Genomic DNA, 23,072 nt, shown 5'->3' with positions numbered 1-23,072 from the left:
TTGTGCTGGTAACACTGTCCATAAATATATATCCCTAATGGACAGAGGTGGCAGTGCCAGACCTCTGATAAGAATCTGCTAGGTCCCTGCTCTAAGGTTGGGGGAGCAGTTGACTACTCCCTGAAGCTAATCTGATTACTTCTTTTGTTTTGTCTGATTACCTGTAATATACTATGCCTGGCTCTGATTGCGCCATTATCCCTGGTATCATCTCATTAGCATGACCTGACCCCCCCCCCCCCTCTCTCTTATCACGTGAGTTATCATTATAACCCTACTTCGCGGATTTACATCGATTGCAGTGGTCCTGGTCCCCATTTACCGCGAAAAACGAGGACTACTGTAAATCGTTCATCATAACACCCTCGGTTTTTCTTCCCACGGGCGTCACTTCAGGACCGGACAGCTCCAATCGTTTCCCACGCCCCGCCCACCGCCGACAGACTGGCAGAGAGAAAAGACCACACACGGTCGTGGTTAGGGGTTGGTTGGGCTTTTTTTCTTGTAGAAAGGAAGTTGGGCGCTTCCACTTCGAAGTGGAGTCACGTTTATTTTTACAGTTACGAGGATTGGGGGGGAGCTTTGAGGGGACCCCGTGCGCGATGAAAAGTCGGGAATTGCGCTCTGTTGTGCCTTCGTTTTGCAGGATACATCCTTTTGTCAGTTCTTGTTAAATTCGCGAGGCTGCTTGGAAGTAGAAAATGTCTTTCCTGGTGGTGCTTCTGCAAACGGGGCTCGTTTTAGGCTCCAACTACGGCTACGTGGATTGGTCGGAAATCGACCGAGACGAGAACCCTTCGGTGTTCAGCACACAAGGAATCAACAGGGAGCCGCCCCACCACCACCCGACTTATTCTCACTCGCCGCCGGCTACGGAGCGCACCGTTGTGGCGCACAAAATCGAGGAGGACCTGCCGAGAGTGGTGACGGCTTTCCTCCACAGCGGCGACTCCTCGGCGTTGAGACAGGTCAACTGCTCACGGAGGTACGAGCTGAGCAGTCTGCGAGGCGGCCTGCATGTCGCCACGCACTACTCGCTGCACGGCATCCTGGACATCATGACGCACGCCACCAACTTTTTGAACGTGATCCTTCAGGCTAACAAGTCCCGAGAGGACACCTTGAAGCGGGACCTTCACTGGTATCAGGCGCTGGTTCGAAGCATGCTCGAGTCGGATCCCAAAATCCACAGAGCCGCGGTAAACTTCCACCGGGACGTCTTTCTGCAGGCGACCAGGAACCAGAAGGAGGTGGTGCTGCAGGACCGGCTTCTAAAGACTAGGAGTGCCGAATCCGGGTGGTTGAACGAGTTCAGGGATGGAAGGAAAGCACATACGCTTAGAAAGGGATCGGAACCTAAAAGTGGATTTTACCTTCTGCATAAGAATCAAATCAAGTGGTCTGCGCCCTATTTGGAATGCGAACACGGGGCTTTCGTCCCCCATTGGCTTCTCACATTATCAGCTGGCTTCTATGGACTCAAAAGCGACTCGGAACTGGAGTTCAGGTGAGAGGAATGTGTTGTGGGATTATGCGGGAACTTCAAAATGTTGACATGTGGGTGGGAAAATGAGGCGGAGGAAAAACTGAAGTAACAGTTTATTTCTGTCTTGCCTGTGTACTGTCACAATTTGCAAAGTGGCGGCGGTGGTGGTGGACCCCAAAAAAGCAGGCAAAAGGGAGTATTTGCCAAATTGTATAAAATACAATCACCAGGAACAAAAATTTCAGAACGACAAAGTCATCAGAACAAAAAAGGTCCAAAGTAGCAAACAAAACCACGAGTAAAACATGACAAGACGAAACAAACCGGACAGGAAACAAACAATGACCTGACACTGAACGGTCGTGCTGGGAGTCCTTTTAAGTGCCATTGATTAAAACGACCATCACCTATGGAGCTGCAGGTGGTGCCCTACAGTGCCACCCACAAACCGAAACACAAATCTCCCAATGTGAAAACATACCAAAATGGTCTCTTTTCAACACAAATTAGTAACATCTTTATAGATCACAAATATAAATACAGTACAGTATCCATCTATTATCTGAACTGCTTTATCTCCACACAGTTGATCCAGTTGAAATGAAAAACTGGTCCTTTTCAAAAATCACAGGGAGTCACGGCAGGATTAAGGATCAAAGATCTTCATGTGGCTTTTGTAACTGAGGGTGCACCCCCTGAGTTTAACCAAATGGTGCTTCATACACATTCATCAAACTCCCAATTGAAAATGTGGTGTGGAGAAAATATTTTGCTACTCAAGGACGTGCGCTTCAAATATTTAGTTGCCAGTCATCTCAGGGATGTGATGATGTTTCTATAAATAGAACGTGTGGACAGAAAAATTGAAGCTTTTCTCCCTCTTCGTCTGTGTAGGCGTTCAGTCGTACAGTGGTCTATCGATGAAAAGGTTTCTTCCGCCATCATCTGTACTTCTTGAAGGTGTCAAACGTTTCACTCCTCATCTGAAGAGCTTTGTCAGCAAACAAAAGTTGTGCTGGTAACTCTGGCACAATATATAGCCCTCATAGGCAGAGTGGCAATGCCAGACCTCTGCTCTGATTGGTCCCTGATCTAATGTTGGGGGAGCAGTAGACTACTCCCTGAAGGTAATCTGATTACTTCTTTTGTTCTGTCTGATTGCTTATAATATTCTATGCCTGGCTCTGATTGTCCCATTACCACTTGTATCACCCCATTAGCATGAGTTGAGAGCAGGGACCGATCAGAGCAGAGGTCTGGCACCGCCACCTGTGTCCATTAGGGATATACTGTATATAGTGCCAGAGTTACCAGCACAACTTTAGATCGCTGACGATGCTCTTTGGATGAGGAGCGAAAAGTCCCACACCTTCAAAGAAGTACAGATGATGGCCGAAGAAATCTTTTCATCGATGGGCCACTCCTGTATGACTCAGTGCCTACACAGACGTAAATTAAATTACATTAAATGACATTAAATTAACCTTTATTAGTTGCACAGTGGATACATTTACAATCCACAGCAGCAAAGAAAGGAAGAGGAAAGAAAAAAGAACAACACAATATAGGAACTGCTGTAAAGGCAGCCACTTTGGTGACGCCCTCTTGAAGTAAAAATAAATCGCTTTCTTCCTCTTTTTTATTATTATTTTAAATATAATGCCTACAGAGGCCATTTTTAAATTTCAAAAATTGTCACAACATTACAACCTGCCAGAGAGATATGGAAGCAACTTTCACACCTGACCGCTTTCTCTCTCAATCAACCGTTGACCGTTTCACACACATGCCGACGAGTTTCCTTTCTCTAATTCTGTCTTTTTGTTTTCCATGGGGAGGACTTTGTAGCGAAATCCTCTCTCCATGGTCGTTTGTTCCACTTCCCTGCAGGCAGATGGAGGCAGCGGGTGTTAGGCTCATCTACAGAAGCACAAAAGAGAAAAAGGACAATAGCACATTTTAAACTGGGAGTTTGTTTGAACGTTGGGGCTCCAACGCAATAGTTAGGACTTAGCTTAAATAAGTTTAGCTTCAGGACAGTGTTGACTAGCGTGTTTATTTTTCTAAGCACCTATTCTGAGACCTATACTTTCTAAATGATTCTATATATAATGATGACCTATGATTTCTAAATGATTAAAGACATTCTTTGGTTCCAGTACTTTTTTCCAAATACTGCAGTACGACAGAATTGTCATGTTAGCGACGGATACAGCATGTGTTTAAGCTCAGTGTTGTTATTTTATGCTAGCGCTGTTGTCTATTCAACAGAATTTCAAGGACATCACAGACGATGTACCTAGTGTACAGTATGAAAAAAAGTGTTTTATCACAGTCAAAGTCAGCTTTATTGTCAAATATGCTAATATGCATGACATACAGCACAGATGAAATTACTGTCCTCTCGGACCCACTTATAATGACTTTAACAAACATAATAAACACGAAAACGCCAATTTGCCGGGAGAGAGAGGGGTCCTTTTATGGGGTTTTAAGCATGTCATTGCGCAATCGCGTCATATGATCCAACGCAAGAACTGGATCCCGCCACCAAAAATCTTTCCTCGCGGTCATAACAAGGAGGTGTGGCCATTATTCTTGGATCAATTATCTTTTCTCTAACATTTGGTTTGTTTTTCCTCCACGCCAGGGGTGTTGTTCGTTTGGACGTGAACTTGCAAAACGTGGATATTGACCAGTGCTCTGACAATGGCTGGTTTGCCGGGACGCATCGCTGCAATCTTACCAGTATGGAAGTAAGTGGCACATGCTATGATGACATTTTGGCAAATTCGGACACTTTGACTCTGATGGAGAAAAGTGTCGTGACAAACGTTTTCAGTTTGGGGCAGTTCTTACACTTGCTCCCGTCTGTAACCGATGACGGGACGGGACGGGGTGTTCATGTGTGCGTGGCATGTTGCTGGCCATGTGATTCATAATAAATGTTGTGCAATGGGTTGAATCAAGATGGTTTCAATAATTGACTCTGCTCTTTGTTTGTGTGCCTGCCCCCCCACCCCACCTCCTCTTCTTTATTTATTTATTTATTTGTTGTTTATTCATTTCTCTAGCTATCCATTTATTTGTATATGTATTTATTTGTGGCTGTATTCGGTGTTTGATTTATTTATTGTTTATTTACTGCGTTGTTTATTTATCTATATATATCAATTTATTTATTTATTTATTTATTTATTTATTGCTGTATTCATTGTTTTACTTATTTATGTATTTATGTATTTATTTATTGCTTATTTATGCATATATTTATCCATCTATCCATTTATTTGTTCATGTAATTATTTATTGTTTTATTTGGTGGTTTATTTATTTATTTATTGTTTATTTATTTATCGATCTATCCATTTATTTGTTTATGTATTTATCATTGTATTTGGTGCTTTATTTATTTATTATTTATTTACGGCTTTGTTTATTTTATGTAGTTATTTATTGTTTTATTTGGTATTTTATTTATTTATTTATTGTTGTATTAATATTTTTAATTATTTATGTATTTATTTATTGTTTATTTATGTATATATTTATCTATCTATCCATTTATTTGTTTATGTAATTATTTATTGTTTTATTTGGTGTTTTAGTTATGTATGTGTATATATATATTTACGTACGTATGTATGTATGTATGTATGTATGTATGTATGTATGTATGTATGTATGTATGTATGTATGTATGTATGTATGTATGTATGTATGTATGTATTTATTTATTGTTTATATTTTTAGTTATCTATCCATCCATTTGTTTATGTATTTATTTATTGTTTCATTTGGTGTTTTATTTATGTATTTGTTTTTTGGGGGGCCTCAACAATTGGGCTTGAGTGCAGGTTTATTGTCATAAGATATACTGCAAAACTGATCCTTGTAAAATGTCTTCAACAAGAAAGTGCTTCAATCTTTTGTCCACTTGTTACTTGAAATGAAATGACCAAACCGTACATCATGTTCAGCAAATCGCAAAGTGGAAGGTTATACTGTATTGAGAAAAAATGTGACATTAGCTTCCCTGTTGCAAAGCGTTGATTCTTTTTTTTTCTTTCTTCACCAGCTATAAATGCAAATGGCCACCTAAGGCGAGCTACTAAAAATAAATCATCCTTATCATCATAAAGCACCCTATAGCCGTTCGGTTTCAGAATCTTAGCTCCCGCTCGCAAAAGCCGTTTCAGAAGGATTCACTTGTGGGTTCTGCTCTTTTGCCTTTTCGCTGTCGGCCACACCTGAAGTGGACAGTATTTAAAGTGTGGAAGTGTGTATCTTCTCTCATTAAAAATATTAAAAGCTAGGAAGGGGGAAAGTAGAGCAATATTGTAGAACTTTCCATAGGTGAAAAGATTAATTAGAAACAGGTCAATGTCATGATTGCGTGTCAAAGGAGCATTCTCAAAAGGCTCAGTTTTTCGGCACCTTGTTCCTTTTTCCCCCCCTCTTTTTTAACACACAATATTTATAAATTACTTCCGCCCAAGGACTCATTTGCTTCAAGCTTACACAATTACCTTTTTCTCTAGCCGGGTCGATCACCTTCAGTTTGAAGGCTGCGTCGGAGGCAGTTTGTTGCATTTTCAGCATGATGAAGTATGATCCAAATTCTTCAAAGTGGGCTGCAAAGTGCACATCTAAGCTGTATCATACTTTGAGCCACAGGGGTTAAAGCTGGGGGGGAAAAAAGTCTGATCACTTTTTGGATCTTTTTCTTTTTTTACTTTGGCTGCATTTTATGCCACTTATCTGGGCCAGTCCATGGGGGTGAGGGCTTTCGCAACAAATATTGATGTTGCCTTCTTGTACGGGGATCTTGTTGTTTTGGTCACATGACCATGGGGACTAAATAATTTGGCTGTAATTTCTGACTTGTTCACTATTCCATATTTTGAGTTTGACGGTGTGCCATGACATTTTTCTTTTGTAAAAAAACGAGCGCCTTTGCCTTTTTCCCCCTCCTCTGCTCCTTTACGTCTTCTTTCTATTTTCCTCTTATACGAGGAGAACGTGGGATCTGTCACCATGATCTAAGCACACACTCATGCATTTATGGATGAGTAGACATAAGGGTGGTCTCTTACATGATTCCCGGCGAAATTATACACGCGCTTCGACGTGATTCGTTGTGGTAATTGGGACGGGATGCGTGTGAGGATCTGAATCTGGGTTTTCCATCGTGGTGTCAGTGACATCAGCTTCAAAAGAGGCTGAGTACGTTTGCATACGCACACACGTGCGTGTGTGTTGGTGGAGATAACAGGCAGAGCTCTGATAATGAGTGTAAACCGCCATGACAGCTATTCGAAACCCCGCACCGACTCCTCTACCTGCTCTCTGCCTCACTTTCTGTTTCCGTGACTATGCACCAATTTCCACTCGCTTGTTATAACGCTCTCATTTCCATGTGGTCTTTCTATCATGCGCTGACTAAATTTTCTTGAAGCGAATTAACTCATTCACTGCCAGACGATGTGCAAATATGTGTCCACGGCAGTGCCATGGTTTTTGTCATTGTCACTCCAATTCCAGGACTCACAGAATATTGAGTTTTAGGACTACATAAACATTCAATGCAGCGTAAGTAACCTTAAACTCTCTTCCTCCCTCAGAAAAAGAGTTAATTCCTAAATTGTATGGTTGTGGAGTTATATGATCTTGAAATGAGAGCAGCGATCCAAAATACAATGCAATACATATTGGTTTATGTAGCGCTTTAACAACAGCTAAAGCTGGAACAAAGCGCTAACATGGAAAAAAGGCAAATGCTGCCCACTTGTGAAAAAGAAAAAAAACATTGCCAGAGGCCATGCCCTGCGCTGCATCGGCACCCAAGCATGAAAAAACAAAACCCGAACAAATTTGGGAATGGCACTTTACGTCATATTTTCAATTCCCGAATAAATTCATGAATGGCAGTGAATGAGTGACTGTAAAGTGTTCCTGAGAGCTTTGAAAGACGCTTGAAATAAAATTTATTATTATTATGATTATGATGATGATGGTGATGATAATAATAATAATAATAATAATTATTATTATTATTATTATTATTATTAAGACCATTTAAATTTTGACATCAGTGCTCATCCCATTGTTTTTCACCAACCGCATCTTTCACTGCTGTGCTGTTTCAAAAAAGACACTAAATCTGTTGCTGCTACACCAATCTTATATCTTGGCATAAATGCTGCAAGAGCAATCAAATTTTATTTGCGCTTTATTCAGTGATTCAGTGGTTTTTGAGGTGCAAAAAATGCATTTTGTAGAAGGTGTTGTGTTCTCTGTGATTTTCTGCTGAGAAACGAGGAATATCACTCAGGCGATAGGAACTGCCACAGACATCTCACAAGCGTTGGATTGAATCACTGTAGTTTTGAACCGCATGAGGTTGCCATGGTGACGCCAACTGCTTTCTCATTTCACCAGTAAGACAAGAGTCCAGCTGAGAAAATTCCATCATCCCTTTGTCTTTGGCTCCAAAAGACTTGACATCAATCTGCTCACCCCCCACAATTCATGCACCCCCCCCTGACCTCTTTTAGACTTTTTGGGGTTTAAATGCACACAACACAACTGACAGCCATTTTCCTGTTGCTTTGTCCTCCAGCACGGTCGGCCCCCCTCCCCCAAAATATCCAAGGAGTGAATTCCAACACCTCCCACTGAGCGTGCTGCACCGACTGTGCTTGTGCTGAAAGCGCCATCAATTAAAAACACTTGCAATATTCGAGAAAGACAATGTGGGCATCGTCTGCGTTGCTGAGAAAATGTCAATAAAATTCCAAAAGGGAAAGTGCTGCTGAACAAACAATTCCCGTGAAAATCGCAGGATGTCCAAAGTCCATATCCGTTCCTTAATCTTTAATTATTCCGATGACTCATGCGTTGCAGCATGACGTGTGCAATGGCAGAAAACAAGACGATTAGACGGACGTCGTCAGTGAGGATTCATTTTCCCCTCAGGAGTCACTGATCACTCCGTAATCTGTTCTCCTGCGGTTCCTAACAGCTGCGGCAACATGTGGGAACACGGCGAGACGGCAGCACGTTTGGGTCATAGTTGACCCTTCTAGTCCAAGTGAACAACTCGTAGGCCACCAGCCCAGTTTTCGAGAAGCTTTTTATATATAAATAATATATAAATACATCTATTTATATGTGTTTGTTTTTTGTGTTAAAAGAAAAACATCATGTTTTTAAATTTTTATTTATTTATTAATGAATTAATGTAGTAATTTCTTAATGTATCAATCAATGTATTTATTTATTTTTTTATTTATATATTTGGGTATTCATTTATTTGTGTGTTTATTTATTTAAGGCATTCACTGCCAGACATGTGCAAAAATGTGTCCACTCCAGTGCCAGGGTTTTTGTCATTGTCACTCAAATTCCAGGACCCACAGAATATTGAGTTATCGGACTACATAAACATTCAATACAGCGTTAGAAACCTTACACTCTCTTCTTTCATCAGAAAAAAAAGAGTTGATTCTTAAATTCAATGGTTCTGGAGTTATCGAACTTGAAATGAGGGCGGCTGTCCAAAATATAGTAAAGTCTCGTTATATCGATATTCAAGGGAGTCCGAAAAAATATCGATATAACCGGGACTATCGATATATCCGACCCTGTTTGCATGTAATTTTCTCCGTGCGTGCATAGAAATAGTATCGATATAACCGGGACTATCGATATATCCGATATCGATATAACGAGACTTTACTGTACAATGCAATACATACTGTACATTGGTTTATATAGCGCTTTAATAACAAATGAACAAAGCACTAACATGGAAAAAAGGCAAATGCTGCCCCCTTCTGGAAAAGAAAAAAAACATTGCCAGAGGCCATAGCCAGCGCGTTATCGCCACCCAAGCGTGAAAAAAACAAAACCCGAACAAATACGTCATATTTTCAATTCCAGAATGAATTTCTTAATGGCAGTGTATGATTTAGTTAATTTTTTTAAAGAAATTATTTCAAGGTGCCTACAATAATACAAAATCCCTGATATTCATTTTAAATCTGAACTGCTTTCTGCTCAGTCGCGGGGGTTGCTCGAGTTTAGCCAGCCGCCTTTGTGTAGTCGGCAGGGGACACCCTTAACTGGTTGCCCGCCTTTTGCCTTTTAAAATAGGCCAGAAACACAAAAATTAACAGAAAACAAATCTGCATACACAACCATGTGAGCTATCACACTGTTTTTTGGCCAAAGCTTCACGTTGTAAATTTAGATGCCCGTATCCCCCCCGCAGAGATGCGGTGCGGTATTTATAAGCGTTCATGCCAGATTTATCACGGCTTTAATTTTACTGCACGTTTGCAACTTGCGTCCACGTGTGCATTCAAAACAAACGCGAGTGTTTCAGCTCCAGATGGCGTGTTAACTTGCCGAGTGAGAAAGTGAAGCTAAAATTATGCAGAAGCTCAAATTCCGCAAACAAGCCTTAATTCTTAATTTGGATATGAATTAGCATCCATGTTACTTGGCAAAGCTCTGTGATTTCCCTGGACACCAGGGGTGTTTATAACTGGGCCTGCTGCCTTCTTCTGCAGTGGAGGGTGTGGATGATATTGAAGACTCAAGAACACAAATTGAAAAACCACGTGGGGGAAGAGGAAAGGGCAGAAGCAAGAAATATGAGCACAGGTTATGCCATTGCAGTGTCTGAAATAACGACTGCCCGGATGCCCGGGGCGTGCAACTTTTACGTCTGGCGTACAACTTACAGAACATGGCCCACAACTTTTCCATGAAAAAAAAAAAAACAGCAATTTTTTTTTTCAAATCAAACGATTTCGAAATCGGAATAAATTATTCCAATTTCGAAATGTTTGAAATGGTTTTGAAATGTTTGTTTTGGTAATTTGGTAATTTCGATTGGTTTGTCAATTTGCATACTCGGCATGACGGCCAATCAGAAGCCTGCTTTCTGCTTCCGGACTTTCCTGCGCATTATAAAAGAAGCCAGCGTGACGTCGTCCGTTAAGTTCACATGATCGGCCGCTAACTTCCGGGAGGTCGATAGCCAAATAAACACAACAGTTGTCAGTGAGTGAGATCATTGTTTTGTCAGTTTATGCCTTTCATTTTCGGTTTTGAAAGTCTTCGCGTTTTAGTACATTGGTGATATCGTGTGTGGTTGTTGGCTGTACGAACAGTTTTGTGAAAGGATCCGGGTTAAAATTTCACCCAATACCCTGAAGGAAGAAAACAAAACAGTTTGTTTGGCAATTTGCATACTCGGCACGGCAGCCAATCAGATGCCTGCTTCGTGCTTCGGACTTTCCCGAGCGTTATAAGGTCATGCGTGTGCATATCATTTTCCAAAGAAGACACAGAACCTCAGCCCCAGAAGAAAGATTCAAAAGAAGCAAACAAAACATTATCCCGTGACTGTAAAGTGTCCTTGAGAGTTTTGAAAGGTGCTTAGAAAATGTATCATTATTATTATTAAAAGCATTGTGGAAAGAGGAATTAACGTGGCTTGTAGCAGACGACGCAACACAAACATTGCATTGTGCAACATGCCGAACAGTGTATGGACAAACGACAACTGGCGCAAAATCATCAGCAAGGGATATTTACCATAAATTAAGCAATGGAGCATTTGTGGTCGGTACATCCTAATAAAAACAATCCATAACACTTTGCAACAATGTTGTTGTTTTTTTGCGATTAGTCATCTTATCGTGTTTCAAGTTGTGAAAAATGGGGCAGGCAACTTTATGGGCGGGCAGGCAACTTTTCAGAGTTGTCTGCCCTGGTGTCCGCTAACTTTTTGTCATGAGTTTCAGACACTGGTTATGCCATACAGATACTAGTATGTTGACCCCAAAAAAGCCAAAGTGAATGAAAAATACATATTTTAAAGTTGAAATTGCACTGATGTGTCCTGAGGTGTCATTATGATTTTTTTTCTCATCCCGCAGTGCATGCCCATCGCTGGCCACGGATTTGTGTTGGACAAATACAAGTGCCGATGCAAGATAGGATTTTACCATCCAAGCCGTGTGGCGATCGGTGGCTTGAACAGTAGGTTACGAATCATTTTATAAAACCATTTTCTAATCCCCCTTTTATAGTAAAATGGTCTTATGTGGCCAAATGTCAGTGAGGACAGGCGTACAAAAATGTCAGCAATAGCACTAGGCTAAATAAATAAATAAATAAAATAATAATAATAATAAACACATACATAACTAAACAGATAAAAACACATAAACAAATAGGAATAAAAATAAAAATACAATTTAAAATAAAAATAAGAACAAATAATATAAATAATTAATATAAATAACTGATATCCATCCATTCCATTCCAAAATAACTAATATCCGATGCGGCCCGGTAGCCGAGTGGTTAGCACACCGGCTTCACAGTGCAGAGGTCGCCGGTTCGCGTCCCGCTCCGGCCTCCCTGTGTGGAGTCTGCATGTTCTCCCCGGACCCGTGTGGGTTTTCACCGGGTCCTCCGGTTTCCTCCCACACTCCAAAAACATGCATGACAGGCAGATTGACCACTCCAAATCGTCCCTAGGTGTAAGTGTGAGAGTGACTGTTGTATGTCTTTGTGTGCCCTGCGATTGGCTGGCAACCAATTCAGGGTGTCCCCCGCCTCGTGCCCGAAGACAGCTGAGATAGGCTTCAGCAACCCCCGCGACCCTAATGAGGAATAAGCGGTACGGAAAATGAGATGAGAACTAATATCCATCCATCCATTTTCCGTACCGCTTATTAGGGTATCTCAGCTGTCTTCGGGCAGGAGGCGGGGGACACCCTGAATTGGTTGCCAGGGCACACAAAGACGTACAGTAGTCACTCTCACATTCACACCGAGGGACAATTTGGAGTGTTCAATCAGCCTGCCATGCATGTTTTTGGAATGTGGGAGGAAACCGGAGGACCCGGAGAAAACCCACGCGGGTCCGGGGAGAACATGCAAACTCCACACAGGGAGGCCGGATCGGGACGCGAACCGGAGACCTCTGCACTGTGAAGGCGGTGTGCTAACCACTCGATCACCAGGCCGCCCCCAAAAAATTATAAACATAAACATAAATATAAATATAAATATAAATATAAATATAAATATAAATATAAATATAAATATAAATATAAATATAAATATGGATAGGGATAGGGATAGGGATATGACTATGACTATGACTATGACTATAATATAAATATAAATATAAATATAAATATATAGTGTCAACCATTTGGTTTGGGTGACAAAATATTAGAAGTAGTCTGCACTATTTGGGACCAAAGCATGTTGATACGTCTGTGTAAGCTCTCAGTCGTACAGGAGTGGTCCATCGATGAAAAGGTTTTTTCAAAGAAGTACAGATGACGGCTGAAGAAACCTTTTCATCGAAAGCTTGTTGATATTTTCCATCCATTCTTCTTCTGCCGACATATTGTATTACTCGATTGCCGTGTTTGCATTTGATACGAGGAGTCAGAATAACAATGTAGATTTATCAAGCACACTTTTTCACAGGTGCTCCAGAGGGTCAGTGAAGCAATTGGAGGATTTCTATTCGACTTCGTCGACTCTTAATCGGGTCTAAACAGGAATTTTAGGCCAGAATTCTTTTTTGGGTTGGGTGGGTTGTTTTTTGGATAGATTATGAGAACAAATGACATGAGAAGTAACTTGAGTAACTTGCCCAATATTTTTAGATAGGTTGGGAAAGCAATCAGAGAGGACAGCGGACTTGATAAATGCATTCTGACGTGAGCGATTAAAAATGTCGCGTTTTGATCCTTTATTCTCTTTTCTCTCATGATTCCTCCATGAAAACTTTTACTTTTGTCGCGGCAATTGCTATGACATTTTGATGTATTGGACCAGTGACGGCTGCTCATGAAACAAATCAATTAAAACCAATCCACTCTTTGCAGTGTCACTCCTAATACAAACTCAAACACAAATTGCTCTAATCCAAGAAATACAATAAATCCCCAGCAGCCGCTCGCCGCCTCCACCCGCTCATCAATATTGAAATGTCTGACTAATCCCTTTGGGCTTCTCAGATAAGGCGCGGGACTCTCGCAAAGACGACGCTTCCGATGTAGCCAATAAGTGCCTTCCTTGCCGGGTGGGCTGTCCCTACTGCAGAGACAACACACCCTGTCTGGCCCGGGAGGACAGCGGGCTGCGGCTTGCCGTGGCCTCCTTCCAAGGTCTGTGTGTGGTGTTGGACTTGACCGGCATGGTGGCCGTCTACCATTTCAGGAGAAGTAAGGTGAGCAGATGTCTGTGTAGGCTCTCAGTCGTACAGAAGTGGTCCATCGATGAAAAGGTTTCTTCGGCCGTCATCTGTACTTCTTTGAAGGTTTTTCTCTTCATCCAAAGAGCTTTGTCAATGAACTAAAGTTGTGCTGGTAGCTCTGGCCCTATATATATCCCTAATGGACAGATGTGGCGGTACCAGACTTATCAAACCAGAGGTCTGGCACGGCCACCTCTGTCCATTAGGAATATGTATAGTTATCGACACAACTTTAGTTAGCTGACGAAGCTCTTTGGATGAGGAGCGAACCGTCCGACACCTTCAAAGAAATACAGGAGGCAGCTGAAGAAACCTTTTCATCGATTAGGTGAGCAGAGATATCAGGATGAAGGGGGTCAATATCCCTTTCATGGTAGCTGTTTAGTTCAAATAAGCTACCTTCATTTGACTACCTGCCTAGCACGTACCCGTCTGGCCATACCGACTCACAAAAACCACATGTGCCTACCAATATAATTCTAGATCGTTTTCTTTTGTTTTATCTTTGTACCCACATACATTTGTATGCACATTGAGCTAGCCGTACATCTTCAAACGACCTTCTTCTTGAACAACCTCACATCTTCACAGGTGCCAATCTGCAACTCATATGGATGTCTACAATTATTTCTCCTGACAAGATCTTTCTTTCTTTCTTTCTTTCTTTCTTTCTTTCTTTCTTTCTTTCTTTCTTTCTTTCTTTCTTTCTTTCTTTCTTTCTTTCTTTCTTTCTTTCTTTCTTTCTTTCTTTCTTTCTTTCTTTCTTTCTTTCTTTCTTTCTTTCTTTCTTTCTTTCTTTCTTTCTTTCTTTCTTTCTTTCTTTCTTTCTTTCTTTCTTTCTTTCTTTCTTTCTTTCTTTCTTTCTTTATTTCTTTCTTTCTTTCTTTCTTTCTTTCTTTCTCCGCAGAGTATCCGTACTTCTGGATTTATCCTATTGGAAGCGATGTTGTTTGGAGCTTTGCTGCTGTACTTTCCTGTAAGTAGATGCAGTGGCGGGCCGTGCATGTCAGTCAACCCTACGCCTTCAGTAGTGCTATGTCTGAATTAATCTAGAGCTGTCAGTGTGGTTTGATTTACTACACATCCACTAGAGCAGGGGTGTCAAAGTCATTTTTTGCCGCGGGCCACATTGTAGTTATTTTTTCCTGTCTAGGGCCATTATGAATTTGGGGAACCCATTAAAATGTTTAAATCCCTTCAAATATTACATATAGAGCACACAACAAATTAATGAATAACTCGTTTTCAAATCTGAAGTCAAGAATAATGACTTTTATTGTGGTTGACATCCAAAAATGTGAAATTTTGGCTCAGATTTTAGCAATCAAGTTTGATTTGCTTTCGCGGGCGGAAAAAAAATGATGTGGCGGGCCGGATTTGGCCCGCGGGCCTTGACTTTGACACCTGTGCACTACAGGATGTTGTTAGCCAGGAAATAACTTGTGACTTGAAGAAACTTAAGAAATACTGTCTTTAACTGTTTGAATTTTTACTATGAATATGTGGATTCATAATACCCTCATAAAATTGCAATATTATTTGCTAGTTTTGCTATCTTTGGAGCTGTCAACTTTTTATATCTGTCACGGTTTGCGAGGTGGTGATGCCGGGTGCGGATCCCAAAAAGCAGGCAGGAAGGAGCAGGAGGTTGTTTGACAAATTGTATTAAAATAAAGTCAGCAGGAACAAAATGTGAAACATCACAATCATCTGAATGGAAAAAATACAAAGTAGCAAAAGAAGACCAAAAGTAAAAGTCCGCCAAGGTTAAACAAACACATACACACTGCATGCAGCAAACAAGCAGAAAACAATGAACCGACACCGGATGGTCGTGCCGGGTGTCCTTTGAAGTGACAGTGATTATAACGACCAGCACCTGCGAGGCTGCCGGCAGGGCTGACGTCGCTACCCGTTGGTCGCCAATCTGATCGGGACGACCAGCACCTGTGCAGGTGCAGGCGGGGCCGACAGCGCCCCCCGTTGGTCGCCAACCGGATCATGACAATATCTCATTCATTGCCATTCACAATTTTTTTTTCAGGAATTAAAAATATGGCGTAGAACGCCATTCCCAATTTGTTCAGGTTTAATTTTATTCATGCTTGGGTGCCGATAAAGCGCTGGCCGTGGCCTATGGCAATGTTTTTTTTCCGCAAGGGGGCAGCATTTCCATTTTTTCCATGTTCCCACTTTATTCCAGCTTCAGCTGTTGTACAAGCGCTATATAAACCAATATGTATGGATTGCATTGGATTTTGGACACCCACCCTCATTTCAAGCTCATATAACTCCAGACTCATATCATTTAGGAATTAACTCAAGGTGTTAAACTTTTTCTGATCAAAAAAGAGTGCCTAAGGTTTTTAACGCTGTATTGAATGTTTATGTACTCCTAAGACTCAATATTTTGTGGGTCATGGAATTCAAGTGACAATGACAAAAACCCTGGCTCTAGAGTGGACATATTTTTGCACATCGTCTGGCAGTGAATGAGTTAATGATTTCCATCTATTCTTGAAAAGTCCGTCTTGAAAATGGTTTTACAAAACCCCTATTAAATCAACTCAAAACTATATTTGCTTATGCTGGTCACTACAGATACAATGTTCTAGCTCTGGCCAGTATGCTCTTATGACTAGCGGCTTGTGATACTATGATTGGTTAGTGACTAGCCGATCATATGACTAGCCAATATAGTTTGCGAAAACTCTGACGTTTCCAGTGCCTTTGAGCATGCCTTCGGTTGCCAATTCGAACTCTGATTGGTTAAAGCAACAGTTTCATCACCATAAATTTTTTATGCTCCAAGGCCTGCAGAACTGATCGTGAAGGCGTCCAGGTCAATTTCTGTCCCTAATAACAAATGATGGCTGAAATGTGATTGGTGAAATCAAATGCACATTTGAAAGCAGCACCACAGGGGAAAAGCAATGAAAGTCAGCTCAAATACAATTTTGAATTATTTCATAAGAGTTGATGGACAAAATCTAATTCACATTAGTCTGTGATTCTGCTATTTTTAAGCCAGCAGATAAGGCCTCCTTGCAGGCCCTGACGGTCCACCACTGGGTAGATGTCATTTCCGTTATTAGCAGGCTATTTTTTCTTCATGTTTTGCACCAATTGCACATTCTACCTCCGATCGTCTGAGCCTTTGCAGAATGTCTCACAATTGTCATCACAATTGTGATACGAGAGTAGCCCATATTGCCGGAAACAAATTCCTTCTGCGTTCTACCTACTTGGCCAATAAAGAGTCAGCCCATGTGCTTAGGCAAAGCCCGTTGGTCACATCTTGAGCTTGGAAACGGTTCAATGGAATTTAGACATGACAGGGGAGATCTGAGGGAAACTGAGGATTCTCTCCCTTCAAATGCTTCTTGAAGTTTCAAACGCTGGCTTGAGCTGTGCTTTTTTTAAACTTTTTATTCTGTCAACAAAAAAAGGAGATTTGCAATGTTGAACGGTATACACACCTGTTCTTCTCTGTTATTCTTTTGAGGCAAGAGACAGTAAGCACCTGTGATTTTTGTTCCTGCAGTCGTTCACGTGACAGGGTAGTCAAGATGAATTGGAGTTTGCATCCCTCCGTTCGGTTCCCCCATGTTGCATCAAAGATACCAACAATATCCCTAAATATGTTTTCACTCTCTTCGGTTCTCACGAGGTCCTCGTACTTTCTGTGCTCTTTTTTCCCCCTCAACACTTCCCATCATCTTGCTACATTTTAAGCATGCCTCTACCTTTCCCCAGGTTCTCTTTTTAATGCATTTCCCTCTTCATCTCACCTTGATGTCTGCCTCCTCCCTCCCATACAGTGAGACACATACACACAAATATACATTTTGTGTCTCCTCTGCTATCTTCACAAGCGTCCTCGGCCAAGCGCGGCGCAGCTGCTCCGTTCTGGCGCTCAATGCATTTTTAAACAGTCCATCAAGTTCCAGCACCGCTTGTTTTAAAAATACAGTACATCTGCTTATTAATTGATGGAGGAAGCATGGTTGGTTGCATGCAAACTGAAGAGGGTCACCGCTCCCTCGGGGCGGGATAAAAATGTGCTTTTTAATCATGCGGTTCCCCCAGCGTGACTGGGTGGATGTCGGTAGCATTGCGCAAAGGGCGTGACACTGTTTGTCAGCTCAACCCTTCGCAGGTTTGTGTCCCGAGCCTCTACCATACAATACAATATACAATACATATTGATTCATATAGAGCTTTAACAACAGCTGAAGCTGCAACAAAGCGCTTAACATGGACAACTATCATATACAGGAAATAAGACAGTCACATAGAGAGTTCAAAGCACCAGGGAGTGAAGCCAAGATCAAGTCGGTCCAGAAACGGAAAAGGCTCGATCCCCCGGGGCCTCTGTTTAGTTTTTGGCACATCTAATAATGTTTGGTCAGCAGATCTGAGGCGTTGGGAAGGTGTGTCGTTGTAGATGAGATCAGAGAGGTAAGGACGAGCTAGGCCATTTAAAGATTTGAAGACCAATAAGATCTTGAAAAGAACTCAAATGTGTCGGGAGCCAGTGAAAAGATGCCAGAGTAGGAGTTACTGGATGTGCTCCCTCTTACGAGTACCAGTCAAGAGATGAGCAGCAGCATTCTGGACCAACTGGAGCGCATTACAGTTATCGAGCCAAGATGTGATAAAGGCATTAGAATCCGATATATATATATATTGAGTGAACACATATACTGGCATGGGACAGATACGCAACCACCTATAACTAACTAACTAACTAACTAACTAACTAACTAACGTTAGTTAGTTAGTTAGTTAGTTAGTTAGTTAGTTAGTTAGTTAGTTAGTTAGTTGGTTAGTTATAGGTGGTTGTATATCTGTCCCATGCCAGTATACATTTAGAACTGATTTAATGTTCTGACACTTTTTCTTCTTGTAATGGGATATGCTCTGTTTTTATAAGTTAAGTTTATTGATTTAATTGATTCATTTTGACATTGTGGGTTGCGATTGTGCCTCAATGCAGGTTATGATACTCTACTTCCACCCAAGTGTGTTTCGCTGTATCCTCCTGAGATGGGTTCGCCTTCTGGGTTTCGCCATCGTGTATGGCACCATCATTCTCAAGCTCTATAGGTAAACCTCAAGAACTTGAATTGAAAATATTGTTTGACACCAAAGCTTTTGCCAGATCTGCATCAAAAGAGCACATTTTAAGCATTCACATTTTCTTTGGCATCGTGTTTATCCACTGTTGCAATACAAAACCTCCTCTCAGACACGCGTTCATTTCTGTTTGAGCGCTTCAAAGACAGAAGCAAGAGGTCAGCCCGGTCAGAGTGTTCTCCCGGTAAATGGACCAATTTGATCATCTTCCGAGCTGGCTGCTTGGCTGTGAAGTGTGCCCTTGGGGGGAGAGCCCTCGTGCAAGCTGCTCCTTTTGACTTTTGAATGTTTGTATATCTTTATAATAATAATAATAATAATAATAATAATACATTTCATTTGTAAGCGCCTTTCAAAACTCTCAAGGTCATTTTTCAGTCACACATAATTTTTCTGTGGGTGAGCAGCGTCAGCCACACGCACCAGCGTTCAGTCAACCCGGAAGTAACTGAAATAGAGCGAAAGCTAGCTAGCTAATATCTAGGTAATATACAGCTAGCTAAATTAAAATGACAGAAAGACATTTTGTATTTTAAAAATGGAATTTAACGTACAATATACGAAATATCACAATCTGACCGATCAAACAAAAAATGTAGCAGTTAATGATCTTATCTCCACCTCCATATGGCTCCTCATCTCCTCATTTTGGCTGTACTTTTTTTATTCAATTAATTTTGTGTATTTTATTTATTATAGTACCTATGATTTTCTGTGACTGTAAAGTGTCCTTGAGAGCTTTGATAGGCACTTAAAATGTAATGTATTATTATTATTATTATTATTATTATTATTATTATTATTATTATTATTATTATTATTATTATATGCATTACCATGACACTGATGCACTGTTGACGACAACTGTTGTGCAGATTATCACTAAAACGTATCTTCCGTTTGAGGCCCATGTAATTTCCAATGAGCTGCATCCATATTAGTAAAAATTCTCACTGAGGGCTGCCACAAAATATTATTTTGCACACATGGACCATAATATCTCAAATCTGTGACCACCGCTGTCCTCTCTTCTCACTCCATCCAGAGTATTGAAGGTATTCTTGTCACGTACGGCGCAACGGACACCCTACATGACCAGCTGGCGGGTACTGAGGATGCTGGCAATAATTCTCTTGGTGGTGCTGTGGTTCCTGGTGGCCTGGACTTCTGCCGTGTGCCAGAATCCCGAGTTGAGTCGGGCCTTAATCACAGCCGGCCTGTCATCAGACAGGCTACAGTTTAGTATGTGTCTGCTGGACCGGTGGGACTACATGATGGCCGTCGGTGAGTGAGTTCAACGCTGTTATGTACAAGCGATGAAGGAGCTTGCTCATTACTGTGACGATCTGTGAGAACACACGAATGTGTTGAGGCTATGCTTTGAACGGGAAATTCTTTGCGATTTGGCCTATACAGTGATATCTCAACTCACGAACTTAGTTGGTTCCCAGACAGAGTGTGTAAGGCGAAAAGTGTGTATCTCAAAAACAATTTTCCCATAGGAAACCATTAAAATGGGAATAATCCGTTCCCGGGTTTCCATAAAATATACTTTTCAACTAAATAAGCCTAAAAAACTACACACAACATACCTTATTATATGTATAATAAATGTGCTATTGTATTGTAATGAAAGAAATACACTGCATTGTATCATAAAGTCACTTTATTTACATTTGTGATGGTCACTTATGGCTTGATGGAATGGCGTTGGAGGTCGAAGGTCAAAGGGAATTGCAGTTTGGAAAGAGAGGCGCATTACATGAGGACTGTAATTAAAGAAATAAGCTGTGCTGTAAAATAAAGTTTTATTTACCTTTTTGATGGTCGTTGATGGCTTATGGAAGGAGAGTCACCTTCCATAAGGACTGTTGGTAACTTAACCTCTGGTGCTGTTCGGTCGTGTGCTTCCGCCGAAGATCACTCCGCCAGCCGTGGTGGGTGTGTATTATGAAAATATTGCTTATTATAAGGTTTAATTTTCATAAATTTGACGTTTGTAAGACGAAAAGTTTGTAAGATAAGGTGTTTGTAAGTTGAGGTCTCATTGTACAGTAAAGTCTCGTTATATCGATATTCTCGGGAGTCGGAAAAAATATTGATATAACCGGACTATCGATATATCCGATCCTGCGGCATTTAAATTTTCTCCTTGCGTTCATAGAAATAGTATCGTAATAAGCAGTACTATCAATATAACCAATATCGATATAACGAGACTTTACTGTATATTAAAATTGCCAATGAGGGAACACTGAGGGAAAAGAAATATCCCTCTGTCCATTCATCCATCCGTCCATCCTTCCATCAATTTTCCAAAGCGCTTATCCTCCTAGACGTGTGGGTCGAATGCACCAACTCTTAACTTGGAGCTTTCAAATCTTTATTTTGTGTGTGTTGCTAAAAAAAACGTCAATGATCAACAAATCATAATAATAATAGTGATATATTTAATTCATTCATGCCTTTAAAAACTCTCTCAGGGACACAGGTTAAGTTTTTCTGCGGGTGAGCAGCGGCAGCCAGACACGCCAGCGGTCACTCTGCAAAGGGATTTATTTATTTATTTATTTATTTATTTATTTATTTATTTATTTATTTATAGTATGTTTGTTTAATAGTTTATTTATTTATTTATTCATTCATTTATTTAGTTGTCTATTTATTTTTTTATTTCTTTGTCTATTAATTTATTCATGGCCACAGATGTATTTATTTAATTAATCATGGCCGCAAAAGAATTTATTTATTCATGTATTTATTTATTTGTTTCTTTAGTTATTCACTCATTTATTTGTCCATTTTTTTTCTTTATCCAATTATGTATTTATGGCCACAGATGTATTTCTTTAATTATGGCCGCAAATGAATATATTTATTTATGTATCTGTTTATTTATTGAGTTATTGACTCATTTTTTTGTCTTTTTATTTATTTATTTATTTATTTATTTATTTATTTATTTATTTATTTGTTCATCTATTTATGGCCACAAACAAATATATGTATTCATTTGTTTATTTATTCAGTTTTTCCATCCATCCATCCATTCATTTTCCGAACCGCTTATTCCTCATTTGGGTCACGGGGGTTGCTGGAGCCTATCTCAGCTGTCTTCGGGCAGGGGGCGGGGGCACCCTGAATTGGTTGCCAGCCAATCGCAGGGCACACAAAGACGTACAACAGTCACTCTCACACTCACATCTAGGGACAATTTGGAGTGGTCAATCTGCCTGCCATGCATGTTTTTGGAGTGTGGGAGGAAACCGGAGGACCCGGAGAAAACCCACCCGGGCCCAGGGAGAACATGCAAACTCCACACAGGGAGGCCGGACCGGGACGCGAACCGGCGACCTCTGCACTGTGAAGCCGGTGTGCTAACCACTCAACTACCAGGCCACCATTTTAGTTATTCACTCATTTCTTTATTTATCTATTTATTTTGCATATTTTAATTCTTTATCTATTTATTTCTTTATTTATGGCCACAGATGTATTTATTTAGGTATGTATCTATTTATTTGTTTGTTTGTTTATTTAGTTATTCACTTGTTTATTTATTTATTATATCTATTTGTCTATTTAGTTTATGGCCGCATATTTATTTATTTATTTATTTATTTATTTTTAACAGAATATATTTGACCAATAGACCAAATCCTGTGGGAAGGGTTTCCATTTAAATCCAGTTTTCTTTTGCTTCCCAGCGGAGTTGCTATTCCTACTGTGGGGTGTTTACCTGTGCTACGCCGTCCGTACGATTCACTCAGCTTTTCACGAACCACGCTACATGGCGGTGGCCATCTACAATGAGCTCCTCCTATCAGCCGTTTTCCACATCATCAGGTTGGTGCAGAAAACCGCCAACGATCCATTCAAAAAAACTGATCAGACTTGTTTGGCGCCATTCCGCGAGTCACTTATGCATGCTAGCATGAGTTCCGCATCTTCACGTTGTGGGGCCTTCTCCAGTGTCAAGAGTCAAGTTTCAGAAAAGCAAATCTAAAGTAAAGCGTCCCCAAAACAAATTTATCAACGTTTATTGAATTATCGGAGCATCCGGTGTCTGGTGAAGCGGATGTGCTAGCTAACCAGTCGCCCGCCGTACCGCCCAAGACAAATATGTGTGCGCTACTGTAAATGTGG

At 40.7% G+C, this 23,072-nt stretch overlaps 1 protein-coding gene across 1 annotated transcript in view; it reads left to right on the top strand.

The window, feature by feature from the left end:
- Window positions 1-500: 500 nt before the first annotated feature.
- LOC148891569 (metabotropic glycine receptor-like) overlaps window positions 501-23,072 on the top strand; it is a 29,333-nt gene continuing 6,761 nt past the window's right edge. The window contains 8 exon segments of the mRNA XM_089008975.1: window positions 501-1,507; window positions 4,137-4,242; window positions 11,440-11,542; window positions 13,549-13,760; window positions 14,695-14,763; window positions 18,787-18,896; window positions 19,972-20,210; window positions 22,634-22,772. Of these exon segments, the coding sequence (XP_088865101.1) occupies window positions 702-1,507; window positions 4,137-4,242; window positions 11,440-11,542; window positions 13,549-13,760; window positions 14,695-14,763; window positions 18,787-18,896; window positions 19,972-20,210; window positions 22,634-22,772 (1,784 nt within the window). The 5' untranslated portion in view covers window positions 501-701.

The sequence above is a fragment of the Hippocampus bargibanti genome, linkage group LG11 (genome assembly GCF_051943395.1).
Source record: "Hippocampus bargibanti isolate YZ-2025 linkage group LG11, ASM5194339v1, whole genome shotgun sequence".
NCBI classification, from domain to species: Eukaryota; Metazoa; Chordata; class Actinopteri; order Syngnathiformes; family Syngnathidae; genus Hippocampus; species Hippocampus bargibanti.
This window is presented reverse-complemented; position numbering and strand designations above follow the sequence as displayed.